The 17,926-nt window shown below is 54.7% G+C and overlaps 1 protein-coding gene across 4 annotated transcripts; it reads right to left on the bottom strand.

Annotated features, from left to right (window-relative positions):
* Window positions 1-4,500: 4,500 nt before the first annotated feature.
* NBL1 (NBL1, DAN family BMP antagonist) lies at window positions 4,501-15,620 on the bottom strand. Of its 4 annotated transcripts, none has more exons than XM_033114355.1 (5): window positions 15,440-15,620; window positions 15,042-15,218; window positions 7,370-7,564; window positions 7,172-7,283; window positions 4,501-6,037 (listed from the first exon to the last, which is right to left on the bottom strand). In XM_033114355.1, the coding sequence occupies exons 3-5, from the start codon at window positions 7,537-7,539 to the stop codon at window positions 5,774-5,776; spliced, it is 546 nt and encodes a 181-aa protein (XP_032970246.1). In that variant the 5' UTR covers window positions 7,540-7,564; window positions 15,042-15,218; window positions 15,440-15,620; the 3' UTR covers window positions 4,501-5,773. The 4 variants fall into 4 exon arrangements, with proteins under 4 accessions (XP_032970246.1, XP_032970247.1, XP_032970245.1 ...); XM_033114356.1 differs by lacking the exons at window positions 15,042-15,218; window positions 15,440-15,620 and adding exons at window positions 12,146-12,152; window positions 13,894-13,984 and having other exon boundaries at window positions 7,370-7,558; XM_033114354.1 differs by lacking the exon at window positions 15,042-15,218 and having other exon boundaries at window positions 15,440-15,575.
* Window positions 15,621-17,926: the final 2,306 nt, after the last annotated feature.

The raw sequence follows: 17,926 nt of genomic DNA, 5'->3' as shown, positions 1-17,926 counted from the left end.
GTTCCCATCTGTACAATGGGAATGCATTCAGCTCTGTGGAAATTCCTGTAACGCAGGGATTCCTGGTTGAACAACAGCAAACCCGAGAGGTGCCGTGTACTTTGGAGCCCAGTGACCTGAGTTCATAACCCAGATTCTGCTCCTCGCTCTATGCACTTGGCAAAGCCTCTTAAGTTCTCTACTACTATAAAAAACTAGAGTAATGAAGATGTGACTAGAATGAGTATTTAAACCATTTCACACAGAGGAGCTGCCTGATAAATTTTAGTTTTGAACCATTTGTGACAACATGGATGGATCTTGAGATTATAATACTAAGCAAAATAAGTCAGACAGAAAAAGCAGAGAACCATATGATTTCACTGATATGTGGTATATAAATCAAAAACAACAAAAGAACAAGACAAACAAATGAGAAACAAAAACTCATAGACACAGACAATAGTTTAGTGGTTACCAGAGGGTAATGGGGCTGGGGGGTGGGAGATGAGGGTAAGGGGGATCAAATATATGGTGATGGAAGGAGAACTGAATCTGGGTGGTGAACACACAATATAGTTTATAGATGATGTCATACAGAAATGTACACCTGAAATCTATGTAATTTTACTAACAATTGTCACCCCAATAAACTTTAATTAAAAAAAAGTTTAGTTTTGAAAAATTGGTGGTATATAGTGGGATAGAATATTAGTCCCTCTGCTTTAACTTTTGCTGTCAAGTTTGATAGCCTTTATTTTTTTTAAGACCTAAAGAAGACAAGACAAAAATGTTAATGTTTGTTCATTCTGGGTGATAGACTCACTGATGTTTGTTACATTATGATCTATATTTTACTATATAATTAAAAAATAATTTTTCCCCAAAATCATTGGCCTGGGGAGTGGTGCCACCTTGTGGCCACACTATTATCTTGAGTTTAAGAACTTTTCTGAAGTCCCGTGTGGACCTAAATTTATCTTTTCTGTCATGGATTGATAATGTCCTAGACTTCCTTAACATTTCAAGGTAGAGAGGGACCATCAAGGATGGTTGGCCTTTGCTTGCTTACTTCTAGCTACAGGCTGTTCTCTCCCTAGAGGAGAAGGGTGGTGACACAATGGGACAGCTGAGTCTTAGGAAGTCCTCTGCCCCAGGCCTCCATTTCTGTCAGTACATAGAGGACCAAGGAGAGCTCCTCATTACAGAGATGGAGAAACCGAGGTTCAGGAAGGGTGTGAGGCCTGCTCAAAGCTGCTCTCATGGAAGACACGAGTTTACCCAATTGCTAACTCGTTTACCCAACGAGTTTACCCAAATCATATGGTTCTCTGCTTTTTCTGTCTGACTTATTTTGCTTAGTATTATAATCTCAAGATCCATCCATGTTGTCACAAATGGTTCAAAACAAATGGTTCATTACCCAATTGGGTAAACTCGATGAGGGCAGAGATTTGTCAGTTTTGTTCACTGCTGTATTCTCAGCACACGTTAGGCTGTCAGTAAATATACAAGGTGTGATCAAAAAATACGGTGAATGCTGCTGCTGACTGCCATCCAATGGAAAGGTAACGTTGTATTTTTTGACCTGGATGGAATTGTGTGAGCTGAGTTTGTACCCAGGAACACTATGGTGCACTCTGAATATTATAAGGGCTTATTAGAGTGTTTAAGAAATAATGTGCATAGAAAATGGCCTGAGAAATGGGCAAACAGTTTCATCCTCCATCATGACAATGCTCCGTGTCACACATCACTTCTGTTATAGCAACTTCTGTCAAATAAAAACATTATGGTGTGGCCTCATCCACCTTATGCACCGAACCTGGCACTGTGCGACTTATGGCTCTTCCCCAAGTCAAAATAGCCATGAAAGGAAAACATTTTGAATCGATTCAGGACATCGAGGCAGCCATGACAGTGCAACTAAAGACACTCATGAAAGAGGACTTCCAGAACTGCTTCAGAAAGTGGCAAGAACGATGGGATAAGTGTGTTCAAAGTGAGGGGTGGTATTTTGAGGGGGATTAATGACAATGTGTCTTTTACTGTAATAAATTTTTTTAATTTAAACATTCACCATATTTGTTGATCACACCTTATGTTCAACGAATGGATGAACAAAACTATCAGCCCAACCACCAGCAGTTATGGTCCAATCATTCATTCTCAATAATTGTAAAATAGCTGACATTCACCTAGGTTTTACTATATGCCAGGCACTGTTTCAAGCTCTATATGTATATTGATTTATATAAAGCTCACCATGCCCCCAAGAGTGAAGAAGGTGTGGTTATTATTCCCCATTTTACTGATGGGAAAACTGAGCCTCAGACATCGTCATTGACTTGCTCAAGATTACACAGCTAGGAAGTGGCTCTGCCAGGATTTGAACCCAGGTAGATAAAATTCTCCCTGAGGCTTGGAGAAGGGGAAGAAAACTATTATAGTTGGGGTTTGCTGGCTTCACACAGGCAAACAAAACAGGGAAGCTGGGACCAATTAGCCGCCCCTTCGGAGAGGGGCCTGTGTAGACGGTGCTGTGTCAGTGTTAATCCCTTGTAAAGATTTTTATTCCCTTGCGGGGGCGGGGAGTGATTGAGGGGACGGAGGGGGAGCTGCATTTTTTTTTTTTCTGGGCTGTCTTGGTTCAGTTTGAGGTAGGCGAAGAGAAAAACTGGCAGTCGTTACTCCACATCTCACTCCCACTGGCAAACTGGTACAACTAGCGATGTGTCTCTGTCTCTCAAATCTGGCTCCTCCCACTCGCGGCTCCCACATCCAATCAGCAGCGCCTCTCCCGTGCGGCCTCACCTCCCAGACGCACTGCCGCCACCCAAGCCTAGTCTCCATCATCTCCTGCCTGAACTACTGCAGTTTCCAGCCGGTCTCCAGCCGCCCCTTCTTCCTCCCACGAGACTTCTTTTCGTCTCACTGAAACCCAGCTCTGCGCAGACACTTCGAGGACTCTTACGGCCGAGAACGAAGTCTGATCTCTGGCTAGCATTCCAGGACTGCCATCAGTCACGCCAACCCATCTTCCTGCTTTCTTTCCAAGCAGCCTCTTATTAACTTGTTTCTGTGAATTTATACCCTGCCTTGTTCGTTCCACACATAGGATGGAGGCAGCTCCTAACCAAGACACATCCTACTGAGACATTGCTCAACTCTCCCGGGCACAGCACTAAAACCACAGCCCCAGTAAGTCCTTCCCTTGGACCTGGCCTGAGTCCTCGGAAGCCCCGTGGCACTTTCTCTGCACGCTCCAGTGAGTCCTCACCTCCAGCCATCTAGAAAGACTATTAATATGGCCAGGGCTTGTCCCTACAAGACCGAGGGGTCACTGAAGTCTGCGTACAGGAGGTATACTTTTCTCCAACCCAATTCCAATGTCAAGCAATGCATGGCTACCATGAGTGGTCATGCAAGTTCTGCCCTGCACAACGGCAAGAAATGCCATTCTGGAGTTGGGAAGTACACAACCTGCACAACAGTACACAGCAGCCAGAGTCGGCTTGGGTACACTGAGGAAATTACATTGTGTAGTACACAACTGTCGAAACGAGAGGGCACCAGATTAGAATCCTGGGGCCACTACTTTCCATCCTGGGCAAATCACTCTCAGGGCAGAAAGGCCCTCATTTTTCTCATTAGCAAAATGAGGATTTCCCAGGGATTAGAAATAATTTATGTAAACTGCCTCATATGTGGTGGTTACAGCAACATGTGCAAGGAACCACCCACACCACCCGCCCTGCCCCCGTCTCAATAGTTTGGAAGAACCCAAGTTCAATTGCACAGGGGTAATGTTACCAAACTTGTAGAGCCATTGTGATGGAGGAAAGGCCTGCAGAATGGTCAGGAACCTGCCAAGCACACAGTAGGTGATTAACAACTGGCAGCCACTAAGGTTATACTGAGAGCAGAGTGATTAGGCCAGGCTGCCTGGGTTTGAGTCCTGTTGGTGACATTTCTTAACTGTGACCCTGAGCACATTCCCTAATCCCGCTGCACTTCAGATGTCTTGCCTGCAAAACGAGGGCACTCTGTGTATACATACACTGGGCGGTGATGAGGGTTCAGTGAGTGAATTCATGTAAAGTCCTTGGCACAGCACCGCACCCCCTACATTAGTTTGTAACCACCGGTTTTGTCCATTTCCCCTTCTCCGGGGCCAGCCCAGGCTGGGGCCCAGGAAAAGACTGGTTGATGCTGGGTCACTGGGATGGTGAAAAGAGACAGCGTGAGGCAAGCCCAGGGACCAGGGGTCAAAATAAGAAAAGCCTAGTTGGGGAGGCCCAGCCAAGGTATCTTCAAGGCCAGAAAAAGTCACCCGAGGAAAAACGGAGCAGGGAAGACAGCGGCCAGGGCTGCAAAACATGCAGGGAAGTGAAAGGGTCACCAGGACGCAGGGAGGGCCTGCTCAGGGTCGGTGCTGTGCAGCCTGCCCCCTGCCCCCTTGGCCCTGACGCCGGGCCCCTCAGGGAACCCAGGTCAGCAGAGCCAGCCAGTGAAGAGGACTCAGGCATTGAACGAATTTATTCATGAGAAAACTCAGGGTCCGTCAGGGAGACAATCTACTGGTTACAAGCTCCAGAAGCTCTTGTCAGGACAGCTATGAGGGCTGGGGCACCCCCAAGCAGGGGGTTGCTGGGGCTGCTAACCACCCTGGGGACAGAAGAGCAGACACAGGCAGTTCTGGGTACTGAAGGGTATTCTGTCCTGCCCTGTCCCCACCCGGCCCCCCACCCCCTCTAGGGTTAAAGTGCTGCTGGGAGGGGGAAGGCCGGTGGGATCGGGCAGCTAGAGAGCTGCAGGAAACACTGGCCGCCTACAGGAGCCCTCACTCCTCCTCTTCCTTGTTCCTTGAGGCTCAGCCAGAGTCCGTCCCACGCAGGTCCCTCCATGGAACCTCTGAGTAAGGGAAACCCCTCCCCACCACCAGATATTTAGAGAGTTCCCCTAACAGGTGGAGACTGGCTCCATCAGCTTTCTGAGGGGCCTAGGACGTAGGTGACAGAGGGAGGTACTAAGACCTCAGAGAAGAAGAGGGAGGGATGCTCTTCTGTGATGATGGTCTGGGGGATCAGTGCTCCCCCCCCACAGGCCCAGAAAGGCTCCTCCCTTGTCTCCCTCCATCCCGTCGAAAGCCAAGGAAGCCAGAAGCCCAAAGGGCCGGCCCCCAGCTCCAGGGCCACGAGTCAGCAGGTCCTGCCCAGGCCTGACTCCCAACCATGGAGGGAGGGCCACTTCAGTGACACTGGGAGAAGCTTCCCCGGGGATGGCAGTGGGGTGGGAGGCCTCTGGGGAACTAGAGCTCCCTGCTTCCTAGCCTGGACCCAGCCCCTCCCTCGGGGTGCTGCTGGCAAGGTGCCCGCGCTCAGCTCAGGGCCCAGCTTCACTATCTGCACCCCAGGGGCCCTGCCCCACCAGAGGCTGCGTGGGCCTTAGCCTGGCTCCTGCCATTTTGGATGGCCTCAACGCCACCTCAGCAGCTTAGCCAACTTCCTCCCCCTCCTAAAGGCTCATCTCTAGGAGGCAAAAAGGAAGAAAACCACCCCCCTCCGAAAAAGAACCCTGAAGACCTCTGCTTCCTCCCCCGACTCTTGAATATATTAAATTGTGCAGCTTGGCTCCAACCCCTCCCTTCAGATCTCCATGGCAACCGGGAAGCACTCCAAGTCCAAGTCTGAATCCAAGTCCATCCAGTGCCAAAGGGGGGGCTTCAGCCTCTCCCCCCAACACTTCCCCCAGAATTCCACAGGGGACGAGAGGGGAGGAAGAGTCAGGGGCCTCAGTCCTCAGCCCCCTCTTCCTCAGTGTGGGGGCCCCCCGGGGGTTCCTCGGGCTCAGGGGTCTGCCCATCAGGGTGGGGGTGAGGATGGGGGTGGGGATGAGTGCCCGGCTGGGAGCCCAGCCCGTCCTCGCCCTGCACGTAGACACTCAGCCCCTCGTGACTAGGCTCCTTGCCACACGCCTGGCAGCTGCAGTGCAGGATCTTCTCCACCAGCTTATCCACCCTGGGCACCTCCTCATGGCCAGGGCACTCCAAGGTTACCTGGAGAGGGCAGGATAGAAGGGGAGAGATGTCTCCAAAGGCCTGGGGCAGACAGGGAAGTCTCATGGGTAACACATTCTCACGGGACCAGGAATCCCAGAGACTCTAGAATCCTGAGCCAACCTGTGATACCCCAGGTAGCTCGGTGGGGCCATCCAGGGGGAGAGGGGTTTGAGTCCCTACAGGTGCCACCTGACTTGTCTCCTCACATCCAGTCCTGCCACCTTCCTTTCCATCCCCTCACAGCAGCCAGAGGGCACCCTGAGGGAAAAAAATCCAATGTGCCCTTCCTCTGCCTCAATTCCCCTCAATGCTCCCATGTCACTGCACTTGGAGAAAAATCCTGGCTCCTGACTAAGGCCACCCAGGACCTTCAGGCTGGCCCTGGGGGACCTCTCCGCCCTGACTTCGGGGCACTCCCGCCAACTGTGCTGACTGATCTGCCTGAGACTTTCCACATGCTGTTCCCTCTACCTGGAAGGTCCTCACCCAACGCATCTCCTGCCACCTGTCCCAAACTTTACCCAATTACCTTCTCCTTAACCTCTGGGTCTGAGCTCAGACATCTTTCCTCAAAGAGCCCCCTCCCGAATCTCCAGCTCAGTGGAGGTTCGCCCTGTATGAACCCCATTAGCAACTTGCTCTGCCCCCAGTTACCCTTCTTTCCTTCCTTTTCTTTTCCTCCCTCCTTCCACAGAGCACCTACTCCATGCCAGCTCTGGAGACACAAGGACAGACATGGCCCCTCCAGAACTCAGAGTCCGGTGGAGGAAACAGAGTTGTCAAAGTCACCCAAATACAGATGGGAACCGGGGACGTGACAGAAGCAGGGGCACACAGTGATCAGGAAAGGGGCCCTGAGAAAACGATGTTTGAGCTAAGAGCGGAAGGATCACTTGAAGCGAACTAGGTGACGAGGAGAAGGAAGGGGTTCCACACAGGGAAAGGAGCATGTGCCAAAGTCCTGTCATGGTAACGAGCACAGCAAGCACGAGACTGAAAGGAGGTGAGTTGGTGTCAAGTTAGTAAAGAAGGTACGAAGAGCAAGATGAAGCTAGAAAGGTGACCACGCCAGGCCTTGTGGGGCGTGGCAGGCTGGGCGGAGGCTGGGCAGGGGCTGGCAGCCGTACTCACAATCTCCCACATGGACTGGGCTGGCATGCAGGAGTCGCAGTGCACCAGGGATTCTGTAGACTGTGGGAAGGTGTTGGGAACGCTGTAGCTGAAGCACTGTCCCAGACACGCCCTGTGGGAGGAGAGGTCACCGAGCCCGTGATGGGCAGCCCTGCCCTCTTCCTCCCGCCCCCCTCCACCCATCTCCCCGGATCCCACCTGTTCTGGATGGACTTGGCCTCACAACCGCTGTGCCCCACGATCTGGGTTATGTTCTTGGCCTCGCACCAGGCACTCTTGTCCGGGAACAGTGCCAGCTTGTTGATGGGTGGTGGCGCGGCCAGCAGCATGGCGGGGAGGACAGCCGCCACCAGGACCCGAAGCATCATGCCCGTGGCCTTCAGAGCCCTAGAACTGAGCATGTATTTCAGGTGAGGCCAGCAAGGCGCAGGAGGTTGGGCAAAGGGCGGCAGTTGTGTCAGGAGCGTGGGTCTGACAGCCGACTGCCTGGATTCACGTCCTAGCTCTACCGCTTACTAGCCAAGCACAACCTTGGACCATTTATTGGTCCCTTATGCACCTCAACGCTAGGGCTGCTGATAGTATGTGCATCCGATGGGTACTGTGACGATGAAAGGAGGCATATGAGAAGCCCTCAGTGAGGCTAGCAAATAACACACGCTGTCTGTGTTCCTGATTTGTATAACTTACCAGGTAGTTTCGAGCAAGTTACTGTTCATCTCTGCGCCCCCGTTTCCTCGTCTAAAAAACGGGGGTGATGATAAGGTGTATGGCAAAGGGTCGCTGTCAGTACCAAGCAGGACACTGAGTTTCAAGCACGTGGAGAACACTCATTAGCTCCGTCTTCACTCTGACGCTGTGGGTCCTCCAGGGAAACACACACAATGGCCCACACAGCACCGGCCCTCCAGGGCTGGCCATCCATCAGCATGTCTCCCAGACACTGCCATGGCTGTCGTATTCCGATGGCGGGAAAGCTGACCTCCACCTTCATGTCACTGTGAATTCTTGGGCCACTTGGGCTGGCTAGACCTCAGGTGAAAAAAACTAACCCTGAACTAGACTGGTTTTCTTTTTTCTTTTCTTTTTTTTTTTGATGCCCCACCAGAGCCTCGAGCTTTGAGTCTACACATAGATGGTTATCCCCAGCTCCATCCTAACCCCTAGTCCAGCAGGAGACCGTCCAAGCCAAGCTCTTGACCCTCTGTAAATTAGCTAGGACAATGCCAGAATCTGCCAGCAGATGGTGCTACAGGACAGGGTGTGTGTCCCAAGGACCCGGGAGGAGGGGACATTCCCAATGTTCTCGGACTTCATCTTCTGTAGGTTTTGCCCACTCCAACACCTCAAAAAGAGTGGAGGAAGGAGGCTTTGGAGAGACTCAGAAAGAAGGGCAAGGCCTGCAAGGGGGTCCTGTGGGAAAGGACCCTGGACTGGGAGTCAGGTGCCTACACATGCTGTGTGACCCTGGATACTCACGCCCCAGAGTCCCAAATACTGTACGATGAATGAGGTGTCTTGGACCACTGGTTTCCAAGCCTGGCAGGTCCTCAGAATTCCCTGAGGACTTGTGGAGTGAAAGTTCTAGAGTGGGTGGGAGTCTGAATTTCTGACAAAACTCCTGGAAGCTTCTGATACACATCCAGGCTTGGGAACCAGTCCAGGTCAGTCAGTCTGGGATTGTGTGTCTTGGGACATCTCCTGAATGGGGCTGAATCAGGAGCAGGGGCCAAGTACTGTCCCACTGGTCCCATAGACACCTAGCACTTGAGTCGGGCTGGCTCGGGGCTGACATCCATTCAGAACAACCTTCCGCCCACTTTCTGCCAAAAGTGGAAGGTAGTTTGTAAAGTGTCCAGGGAACGGGGGAGGCAGTTGGGGGGTGTTGCCTGCTCCTGCAGTGAAAACCCAGGTGGGCTGGCTCAGCTGGCCTTGCGGGGAGGGCCTGGGTCAGCCTGCAGAGCTGCAACTTCCTCCACAGTACTCTGTCCTCTCCATCCAGCATATCCCCTCAGCTCCTGCCCCTTCTCCCTGCAGGAGGTCTCCAGAAGCAGAGATGTGTCCCATCTCACTGGATCCCGATGCCTGGGTGACCCTTGCTCCTAGCCCAGCAGGGAGGGGTGGAGCGGGGAAAGCAGTAGGAGGTGAGTCCAGACTGTCTGCGCCCATCCCAGATGAGCTTGTGTCACAGCCCAGGCTCTCACCCACACATTTCCGGTCTCGCTCACGAGATGGACAGCAAAGCCCGTGTTTTCAGTATAACCACATCGTAATGAAATACAATGGACTTGCTCCTAACTGGCAACCTAATTAATTTTTCAGCAGGCTTAGCATCCAAGAAGTTGCCTCACTCCTAAGGATGCCCGTCCATCCCCAGGGAATTAGCCTCTGAGTCAGGGTCTGACTGTGGCTGACCAGAAAAGGCCCAGAGGTCATCTAAGGCCCAAGCCCCCTTGGGCCTCCCCAGGCTGGACTGGCTCTCTAGAGACCTCAGAGACATCTGGGGACTTTGGTCCTAGACCTGACCCCATCACAATTCCTCAGGAAGTCAGGGCAGGTGGAGCCAGGGAGGCGATGTGCTGGTTTCCTTGGGATTTGGAATTGAGATGGGATTTTAATCAAAGCCTGGAGATGACACTCGAGTCTGATTGGGAGTTGGAAGTAAGAGAGGTTAGAACTACGGCTGTGGGTCAAGACCAGGCGAAAGGTGAGTAGGGAATGAAGTCAGTAACAAGGTTTATGGGAAGATAACAGTGAGATTTTTAGGGGAGTCGCGGACCTGGATGAGGGGGACTGATTATGAGGGTCGCGTTGTGTCAGAAGCTGAGGAGAAATGAGATACACCGAGGCAGAAGGCCAGCTCTCTTATCTTCCTCCTTTTCTAGTACACAGCTGAGAGTTAATCCTAAAGCCAGCTGTGTCCACAGAGAGGGCGCTGTAATCCAAACCATCAGCCCAGCCTCTCCCCGAGCCCTGGCCAGGACCCCAGAGGAGGGGGCTGGGGCCACCCTCAGCTTCCCCAGCCCAGAAGCCCTGAGCTCCAGTCCTGGGCTCCCACAGACATGGCCCCTGGAGACGCGCAGTCCCAGCCACCCACCTAGAAGCTGTGTGACTTCCAGAAATAAAGTTCACCTCTCTGCACCTACCGACCACAATCCTAAGACAGGGAGCATCGCACGTTCCTTGGAGAACAACTGGGAGGATGCCATGAAAGCACCAGCACCCAGCAGGCACCCAACTCGGGCCAGTTCTCTTCCCCTGGGAGAAGAGATCATGGGAAAGGCTGTGCAGGCATCAGAACCAAAGCTGGGTGCTGGAGCGGGAGGCAGGGAGGACACCAGGCCAGTCTCTTCCACAAACATTTGCCATCAGGACACACCCAGCCCCCAGGAACCCCGGCTGCTCCCACTCCCCCCCTTCCCCCTCCCTCGCCAAGCACTGGGGTGGGCTCTTAACTTTCAGGTTTTATTTTTTTATTGGTTTATTCTGTTTTCTTTTTTCAAGCAGCAACTCAGCGAATGTTTTTTATACAGCACTCAGACCTTCCTTCCTGAGATTTGAGAGCCTCACCCAGATTCTCGGCCCTTCCTCCCACCCTGAAAGTCATACAGCAAGTCATGGGACTCTCAGAATGCCAGGGTAGGAAAGGGGATCGCTGAGTTGATCCCCCTTGCATTGCAAAGGGATTATCCCAAGGCCCCCCAGCAAATCAGGCCAAGCAATGCCCTTCCCCTTGAGTCATGCAGTTCCCTGCATTCCCACACTCATTGACTGAGCACCTTCTAGGATGGCGGCGAGGACGACCAGTATCCGGACGGGGGAGCTGGGGTCCCAGACCCTGTGCCCACTCTGGAGCTCAGAGCCGAGAGGGGGCGAGGCAGGGAGGTGGGTTAAGAGGAAGTTGTTTAGAGGCAGTCAGAGGCGGGTGTGGGGGGCGAGGAGCAGAGATTCTTGATTCTGGATTTGATACAGGATCACGACTAGCTGCCAGTGGTGGGGAGAGGAAGGGCACATCTGGTTGAAGGAACCGCATGAGCAAAGGCTAGGAAAGCGAACTAGCCAGGTGGGCCCAGCACAGCCGCTCCCTGCCTCGCAGGGAGTAGTAAGAGCTGGTGCTAACTAAGCACGAGGCAGTGTTCTCAGCACTGGCCTATAACCTCACTTATTCACTCCTCACGACAACTCTATGTGGTAGGTACTCCTGTTTCCCCCATATGACACATGAAGAACCTGAGGCCCAGAGAGGTTCAGAGATTTGCTTGAGATTTACCGGAAAGTAAACAGTACAAAGAGATTTACTGTTTACAAGGTACCTCTCTGCGCCGCAGTTGTAAGGGCTGAATAAGTGAATATACGTCAAAGTGCTCAGAACAGTGAGAACCAGTAAATAGTAAATAGAACAGAGATGTGAACCTGGACAGCAGCGGGGGAACCACCAGCTACCTTTGCAGATGAAAAGGTTCCCAGAGGACGAAGTAAGAAATGGAGGAAGAGAAGGCATCCCGGAGTCTGGGGAATGGTCTCGAGTGGGCACGAGGCCTGCGGCTCCCTGCCCCTGCCCAGGCCCCAGCAGCTGGTGGCTCATCCCTGTTAACTCTGGTGTTCAGCCACAGCCTGGCCTGGGAGCCCCAGGAACAGGGTTCAAACCCCACTCCCAATTCTGCCGCCGACCAGAGCGTGGGCATGCCTAAGCCCTGCTCCTCAGAACCTTGGAGACATACGATGCTGAGATACTGCGCTTCCTCAGAGCTGCGGTGAGGCTTCAGCAAGGGCGACCGCAGCCCAGGGTGGGGGGGCCTTCTTACCACCCCACCAACCACTGCCAAATCCACGCTCTCCGAATCCTCAGCGACTTTGTGCAACGCCAACGACCCAGATGGACACTGGCTGACCCACTGCAGCACTGTGGAAACTGAGGCACAGGAAGTGGCCACCCTTGTCTCCCACACCAGAAAGAGGGCAGTGAACAAACACCGGAGACCTGCCTTGGCGTCTTCCTGGGAAAAGCCCGGGGAGTGAGGCAGCAAGAACGCAGGCTTCAGGGGCAGGCCTGTGGGGTCCTCTCCGTTTCACTGGCCAGAACCTAGCATGTTCTTTAAGATGCTTGCCAAAAATTCAGAGGCCTGGTCCCAGCCCCAGACATTCTGACCCCACGGGTCTGGGGTGCGGCCCTGGGAAATCTGTATGGGCTCGCACATGATTCTGAAGCCCAGCCAGGTCAGGAGCTACAGCCCAACCCCCCAAAGAAGGTCCCCATAACAGCACCGCTGCCAGGGGCCACCCACCCAACTGCCTGGGTCCTAGTGCCTAGAATCAAGCCTTAAATTCACCAGAAGGGCCTAGATTTCAAGGGAGACCTGGGGCCTTCCCCCCACCCACTGTGAAGCCCTTTGTAGAGCAAAGACTCTATTTTGTATAACAAGTGAACAATCACTCCCCATTTCCCCTTTTAAGTAAATCTGAATATTCAGGGTTGCTTAGGGCCCAGCACAATAGGATTTTCTAGGTAGAAGACATCCAGTCTCTCTCTCTCCCTCTCTCTCTCTCTCTCTCTCTCTCTCTCTCTCTCTCTCTCTCTCACACACACACACACACACACACACACACACACACACACACACACGGCAGGGTCTGGGTCTCCTCCATTCTCCACAACTGACTGTGACAACCGTGGCCAGGTTCCCATCCTAGCTCAGCCACTATTCTCTGCCTCAATTTCTTCATTTGTAAAGTGGGGGTAGTGATAATACCCACCTCATAGGGCAGTTGTGCAAGGAAACCTCCAGAGAGTACTCCTGTCGCGGGGTAGTGCCAGTCACCCTGGGCCACTCATGCTCCCTGAACTCTGCCCACACCCTTCCCTCATCCCTCCCTCACACTGGGTCCTGGGTGGTCCTGAAAATATCTAAACCCAGGGTTGCACCTGCCCTGATGAAAGTGGATTGAAGGGAAACCCAAGCAAATGAGAGTAAGGGTTTTATAAACTGTCCAGTGCTACCTCACTCACATATTCACTTGCCAGGGTGGGAGCTGAGAGGAAGATCGCACTCAGACTCGAATTCTTGGGCCACTGACTCAAGGGACAGGGTCCAGGGGAGACCAGTGCCTTCTAGAAAACACAGGCTGGTCCAGGCTGCCAGACTGTGCATGCTGCTAGGTGCAGAGGGTGTGGCGTTTGTGGCCCTGGGCTCGGGGATCAGCAAGGGTGGGGCAGTCACTGCAGGCCTTGGACTGAGGGCAGGGACTTCCGTGAACGGTGCAACTGAAAAAGGGGCCAGGCAGTGTCAGACTGGTCAGCTCAGCGTGGTTTCCCAGCCCCACTCTGGGGTCCTCGGGCAAGTCCCGGCCCAAGCTCATCCACCAGCTGGCTCACTAAGTGCCTGGAGGCAAGACGGTTTAATGGTTACAAACCAGGCCACTGGCCACTAGTTTCACCTCCCTAAGCTTCATGTCTGTAAAATAGAGAGCGCAACCTGGGAAGGTCCATTTGAGCAGATTCCTTCAAAGGAAGTCTGACTTCTGCGCCGTTGCTTAAGGCCACTGTGATTCCATGACCCCAACCTCGCCGCAGGGTGGCCTCCTTCCTCCATCAGCACTGGCAGAGCATGAACCAACTGTCCAGGGGGCGGACACACAGGGCCAAGCCCAGGCCCAAAAGGCCTACGTGCCTCTGCCAGGCGGCTGCACCTTCCTGGCTACGACCCCCCAAGCCAGGTCATGGCCCTCCTGTCCACAGACCCAAAGCTGTCTCCAAAACAAATCTGTGCTAATGAGCTGCTGCAGGGCCGGCCCGCACATCTGCGCAGCAGAAGTCCCCCTACAGACCTCGCCAGCATCCCGGCCCGCTCCCCAGCATCTGACCCTTGGGGGTGGGGGTGGGGCTGAGATTTCACTTTAAAAGAATGAGGATATGTCCATGGGCTAATGCATGGCACCTATGCCCCCATCCACCCTTCCAGCACACGGGCCCAGGAGAAAGAGGTCCAGATTGCAGGGGTGGGGGGAGAGAGGCATGGGGGTCACCAAGGAAATGCTCCAGCTTCTCTCTCTCTTTTTTTTTTTTTTGGCCCCAACCAGAGGCAAACCACACCCAAGCAGCCCAGCACCTGGGGGAGTTTCAGGAGGCTGGTAGTTTGACAGGAACAAAGGATGAGGGGCTTGTTGACACATTGCTTCCGCACCCCCATCCCCCACCTGCGCCCAGTCTTTGGCCTCCAGCCCTGACCTCTGTTTTCCTGGGGTTCCCTTAGTGACAGGCTGGCGTCCTCCAGCTGGGCGAGGGCCTCAGGAAGCCTGAAAAGGTGCCCTTCTCCCGTGTTGCCCGCCAAGCCCCTGGCCACGCCAAGGCAGGCAGCTGCCCCTTTACTGCTGCTTGTAAAAGATCAGAATCGTCCCGCCCAGGGAGCGGGCGGGCAGGTGGCCGGCAGCGGGGCCCTGTTGTCCAGGCCGCCTCGCGGGGGTGGAACTTTCAAGAAAACTGAGCCCCCGGAAAGGCTGGTTCCCCCTGCCCCAGACTCAATTCCAGGGGGACGACCCAGGCCAGGCCCCGGGGGCAGGCGGGCGGTAGGGGGAGGGTTTCGCTTCTTTTACCGGGTCTAGGAAACTATTCCGACTCCTCCGACACTGGGGGACTGTCTGAATTTGAGGGTGGGCTGTAGGGAGACGCACAGACATACAGAGAGAGACCCCAGAGAGGGGAAGAACGGAAAGACCGAGAGAAAATATACAGGCGGAGGCACAAACCCAGGGAAACTCAAAAAGGAGACAGAAAGGTACAGAACCAGGGAAGAGAGGGACGAAAACAGAGAGACCAAGACACAGACAGATAGGGAGACAGGCAGAGAGAGACAAAAAGGAGGCAGAAACGTACCAGGGTGGAGAGGCTCGCAAAGCAGCGAGGCCCGGCCACAGCCGGGGGACGGGCGAGCCCAACGGCCGAGCTCCGGGCGCTGCCCCGGCGCCCGCGAGGCCCGACCCGCCCTCGACCCGCCGGGCTTTCGCTCCGCCACGCCATCTCCCTCTCGTTCTCTCTTGGCGGCGGAAACTCCTACCAAGACATGGAAACCCCGGGCGAGTCTGGGGACGGGCTCAGGGCGCAGCGGTGCTGCCTGGCCACCCCGTGCCGCGCCCACGTCCCCAGCCCCGGCGTCCGTGCCCTGGGCCACCCGACCGGCCGGGGTGAAGCTTGCAGCCGGGGGCGCGGCGCTCCCCCTGCGGCTGAAGCCTCTGGAAGCCGGGAGCCCGCGAGCCGGCCCGGGCGGGACTTACCGCGCGCGGCGGCGGAGAGCACAGAGCACCCGCCGGTTCCTGCGGAGCTGTCTGCGGGCCCCGGGAGTGGCAGGCCGGGCGGCCCCGGGAGGCTCGGGGAGGCGGCCGGCAGGGCTGGCGGCGGCCCCGCGAGGCTCGACTGGGCTGCGCGGCGCGCCGTCTGCGGCCCCGGGCAGGCGCGCGGTGCGAGGGAGCGGCGAGCGAGCGGCTCCGACGTCAGGGGTGTCTCCGCTCCAAATAGGGAGCGAGGGCGGAGGCAGCGGAGGGAGGGATGCGAACAAGAAAGAGCGGGCGGGCGCGCCGGCCGCTCCCTTCGCGCGCGCAGGAGGGGGCGCCTCGGCCGCCCGGGGCCCGGGCCCCTTCTCCCCGCCTGCCCGCGAGCCCCGGGCCGGCTTTGCGCGCCGACCGACGGCGCGGCGGAGCTGCTGGGCCTGCCCTGGCCGGCACCCTAAGGGCAGGGCGGAGAGCACGGTGCCTCCGCTCGTGCTCAAGTGCCCTCCGCCGGGTTTCTCTGCGCTCCGACTTCTCTCCGCCTAACTTTTTCCGAGACGGGCCATCAGGCCGTGCCAGGCCTCGGTGTAGCAAAGATGGAGGTGTTCCTTTATGTGGGAACCAGGCACTGCAGTCTTGCTCCGAGGGTGTGGCCCTCCAGTCCCCCGAGTCCCGACACCAGGAGACTGTCCTCACTGCGCAGTGCGGGGCGCCCAGCCTATCCGCTCCCTGGTAGGCCACCTGGGTCGAGCCCTGCTCTCAGTACCCTAGCGTCTCTCGCCTTCCGCCAAGCCTCCCCTCAACTCAGCCACTTGGCTTAAGCATCCAGAGAAAGGTCTGAGAGCCCCAGAAGGACTATTCAGAACGAGAGCGCCAGGAAATGGACTTACTTCTCTGGCTCCTGGGAGGAAGAGCAGAACACCCGGCCCAGCGCCCAGCCTCCCCGGGGGTGGGGGCCACCCAACTAATCAGTCTGCACTTGGGCACTTGGGTGGATTGCAGTCGTGCCTTCTCTGTTATGTGTGCCCAGGGGAGTGAGAAAATTATTTTGCTCAAGGCCAGGGTTTGGCGGGAAAATAGAAGCCGAGGACACAATCCTGGGACTTGGTGATTTGCTTTCTTATCCTAGTTGTCCCTGTCCAGCCTGGCAGGAAGCTCCCAGACTATCACATCATAGCCTTGCTCATCTGATGTCATCTGGGTGGCTCCTGGTGGCCTGCTGATAACTCGGTGGTATACTCTGGCCAATCTGGGCCCTCCAAGCCCAGCGTGCATCTCCAGGTCTTCTAGCACTTGGTGATGCTGTTTCCTCTGCCTGGGGGTCCTGTCCCCTCCTTTCATCTCTTGGTAAAAGTGTTCTTCAAGCACCAAGTTGGACAGCCTTCTCAAGCCCCTCAGGTGCCATACATGTCCTCTTCCAGTGTGATCCTGGAGCAGGGGATACATACCTGTTCATGCTTTCCCTTCAGACTGGTTGAGTAGATCTTTCCTCCACTAGCCCAGGGGCTCCTTGAGATCAGGGATCACAGCATCCCTAGCGCTTCAGGTGGAGACAGACAAGGTGTACAGTATATCTGGCTCAATGCAGTGTTACCCCCCACAGGTAAGTGCTTCCACGAGGATAACAATAAAAATCCTAATAGCAGACATACACTGAGCACCTCACTATGTGCCTGGTCCCATTCTAAAATGTTCCACCCACACAATAAATCTATGAAATAAACAGTGTTGTTACCCCCATTTCATAAGTGGGAAAAAAAAAACAAAAAAAACCCCCAAGACCTAGAGAGAGGTTAAGTAAGTGGTCTAAAGTCACACAGTAAGAGGTGACACCAGTACTGTCTGTTGGATGGTCACGTCCCACGGAGCCCAGCCTCGCCGCATTGTACGCAGCAGGTGCTTAAGAAATATTTACCACTGTGCTTCCCCCCACCATTCTCAATGTGGACCTTGGTAGGGTGGGGAGTGAATGTCTACATTTTGTAAGAACCCACTCCAGCATGGCAGGAAGCTAATTGTGTAGCCTAATGAGATTGTCACCTCTCACAGACAGCCAGAAGTCGAAGCCCTTGACAATTCAGCCATCGCTCTCCCAAATGCAGGGAGAGTCTAGAACAATCCCAACCGTCTAATCAAGGATATGGGTTTGGGATTTGAGTCACACCTGCTTAGTGAAGACTAAACATGACAGGAGGGCCACAATGCGAGCAGGGGGTCTAGGAAGGTGACTTGTTAATAATGTCAACAGCTACCATTATGTGCCAGGCATTACGCTAAGTGCTATCAAAGCCTTACCACAATTGCCTCATTATTCCCATTTTACAGGTGAGAAAAGTCAAGGCATCAAAGTTTAAGTTCCCTGCCAAGATCACATGGCTACTGACTGACAAAATCTAGACTTGAACCCAGATCTGTCCACTCCAAGGCCTGTGCTCCTCTGTCCACCACCCTGCTGGCGGCCTCAGAGTCCCCACGCAAGGATGTTGCACCACCAGG

This window comes from Rhinolophus ferrumequinum, chromosome 9 (genome assembly GCF_004115265.2).
Source record: "Rhinolophus ferrumequinum isolate MPI-CBG mRhiFer1 chromosome 9, mRhiFer1_v1.p, whole genome shotgun sequence".
NCBI lineage: Eukaryota > Metazoa > Chordata > Mammalia > Chiroptera > Rhinolophidae > Rhinolophus > Rhinolophus ferrumequinum.
The sequence above is the reverse complement of the archived record's forward strand: the minus strand, read 5'-3'. Positions and strand labels throughout refer to the sequence as shown.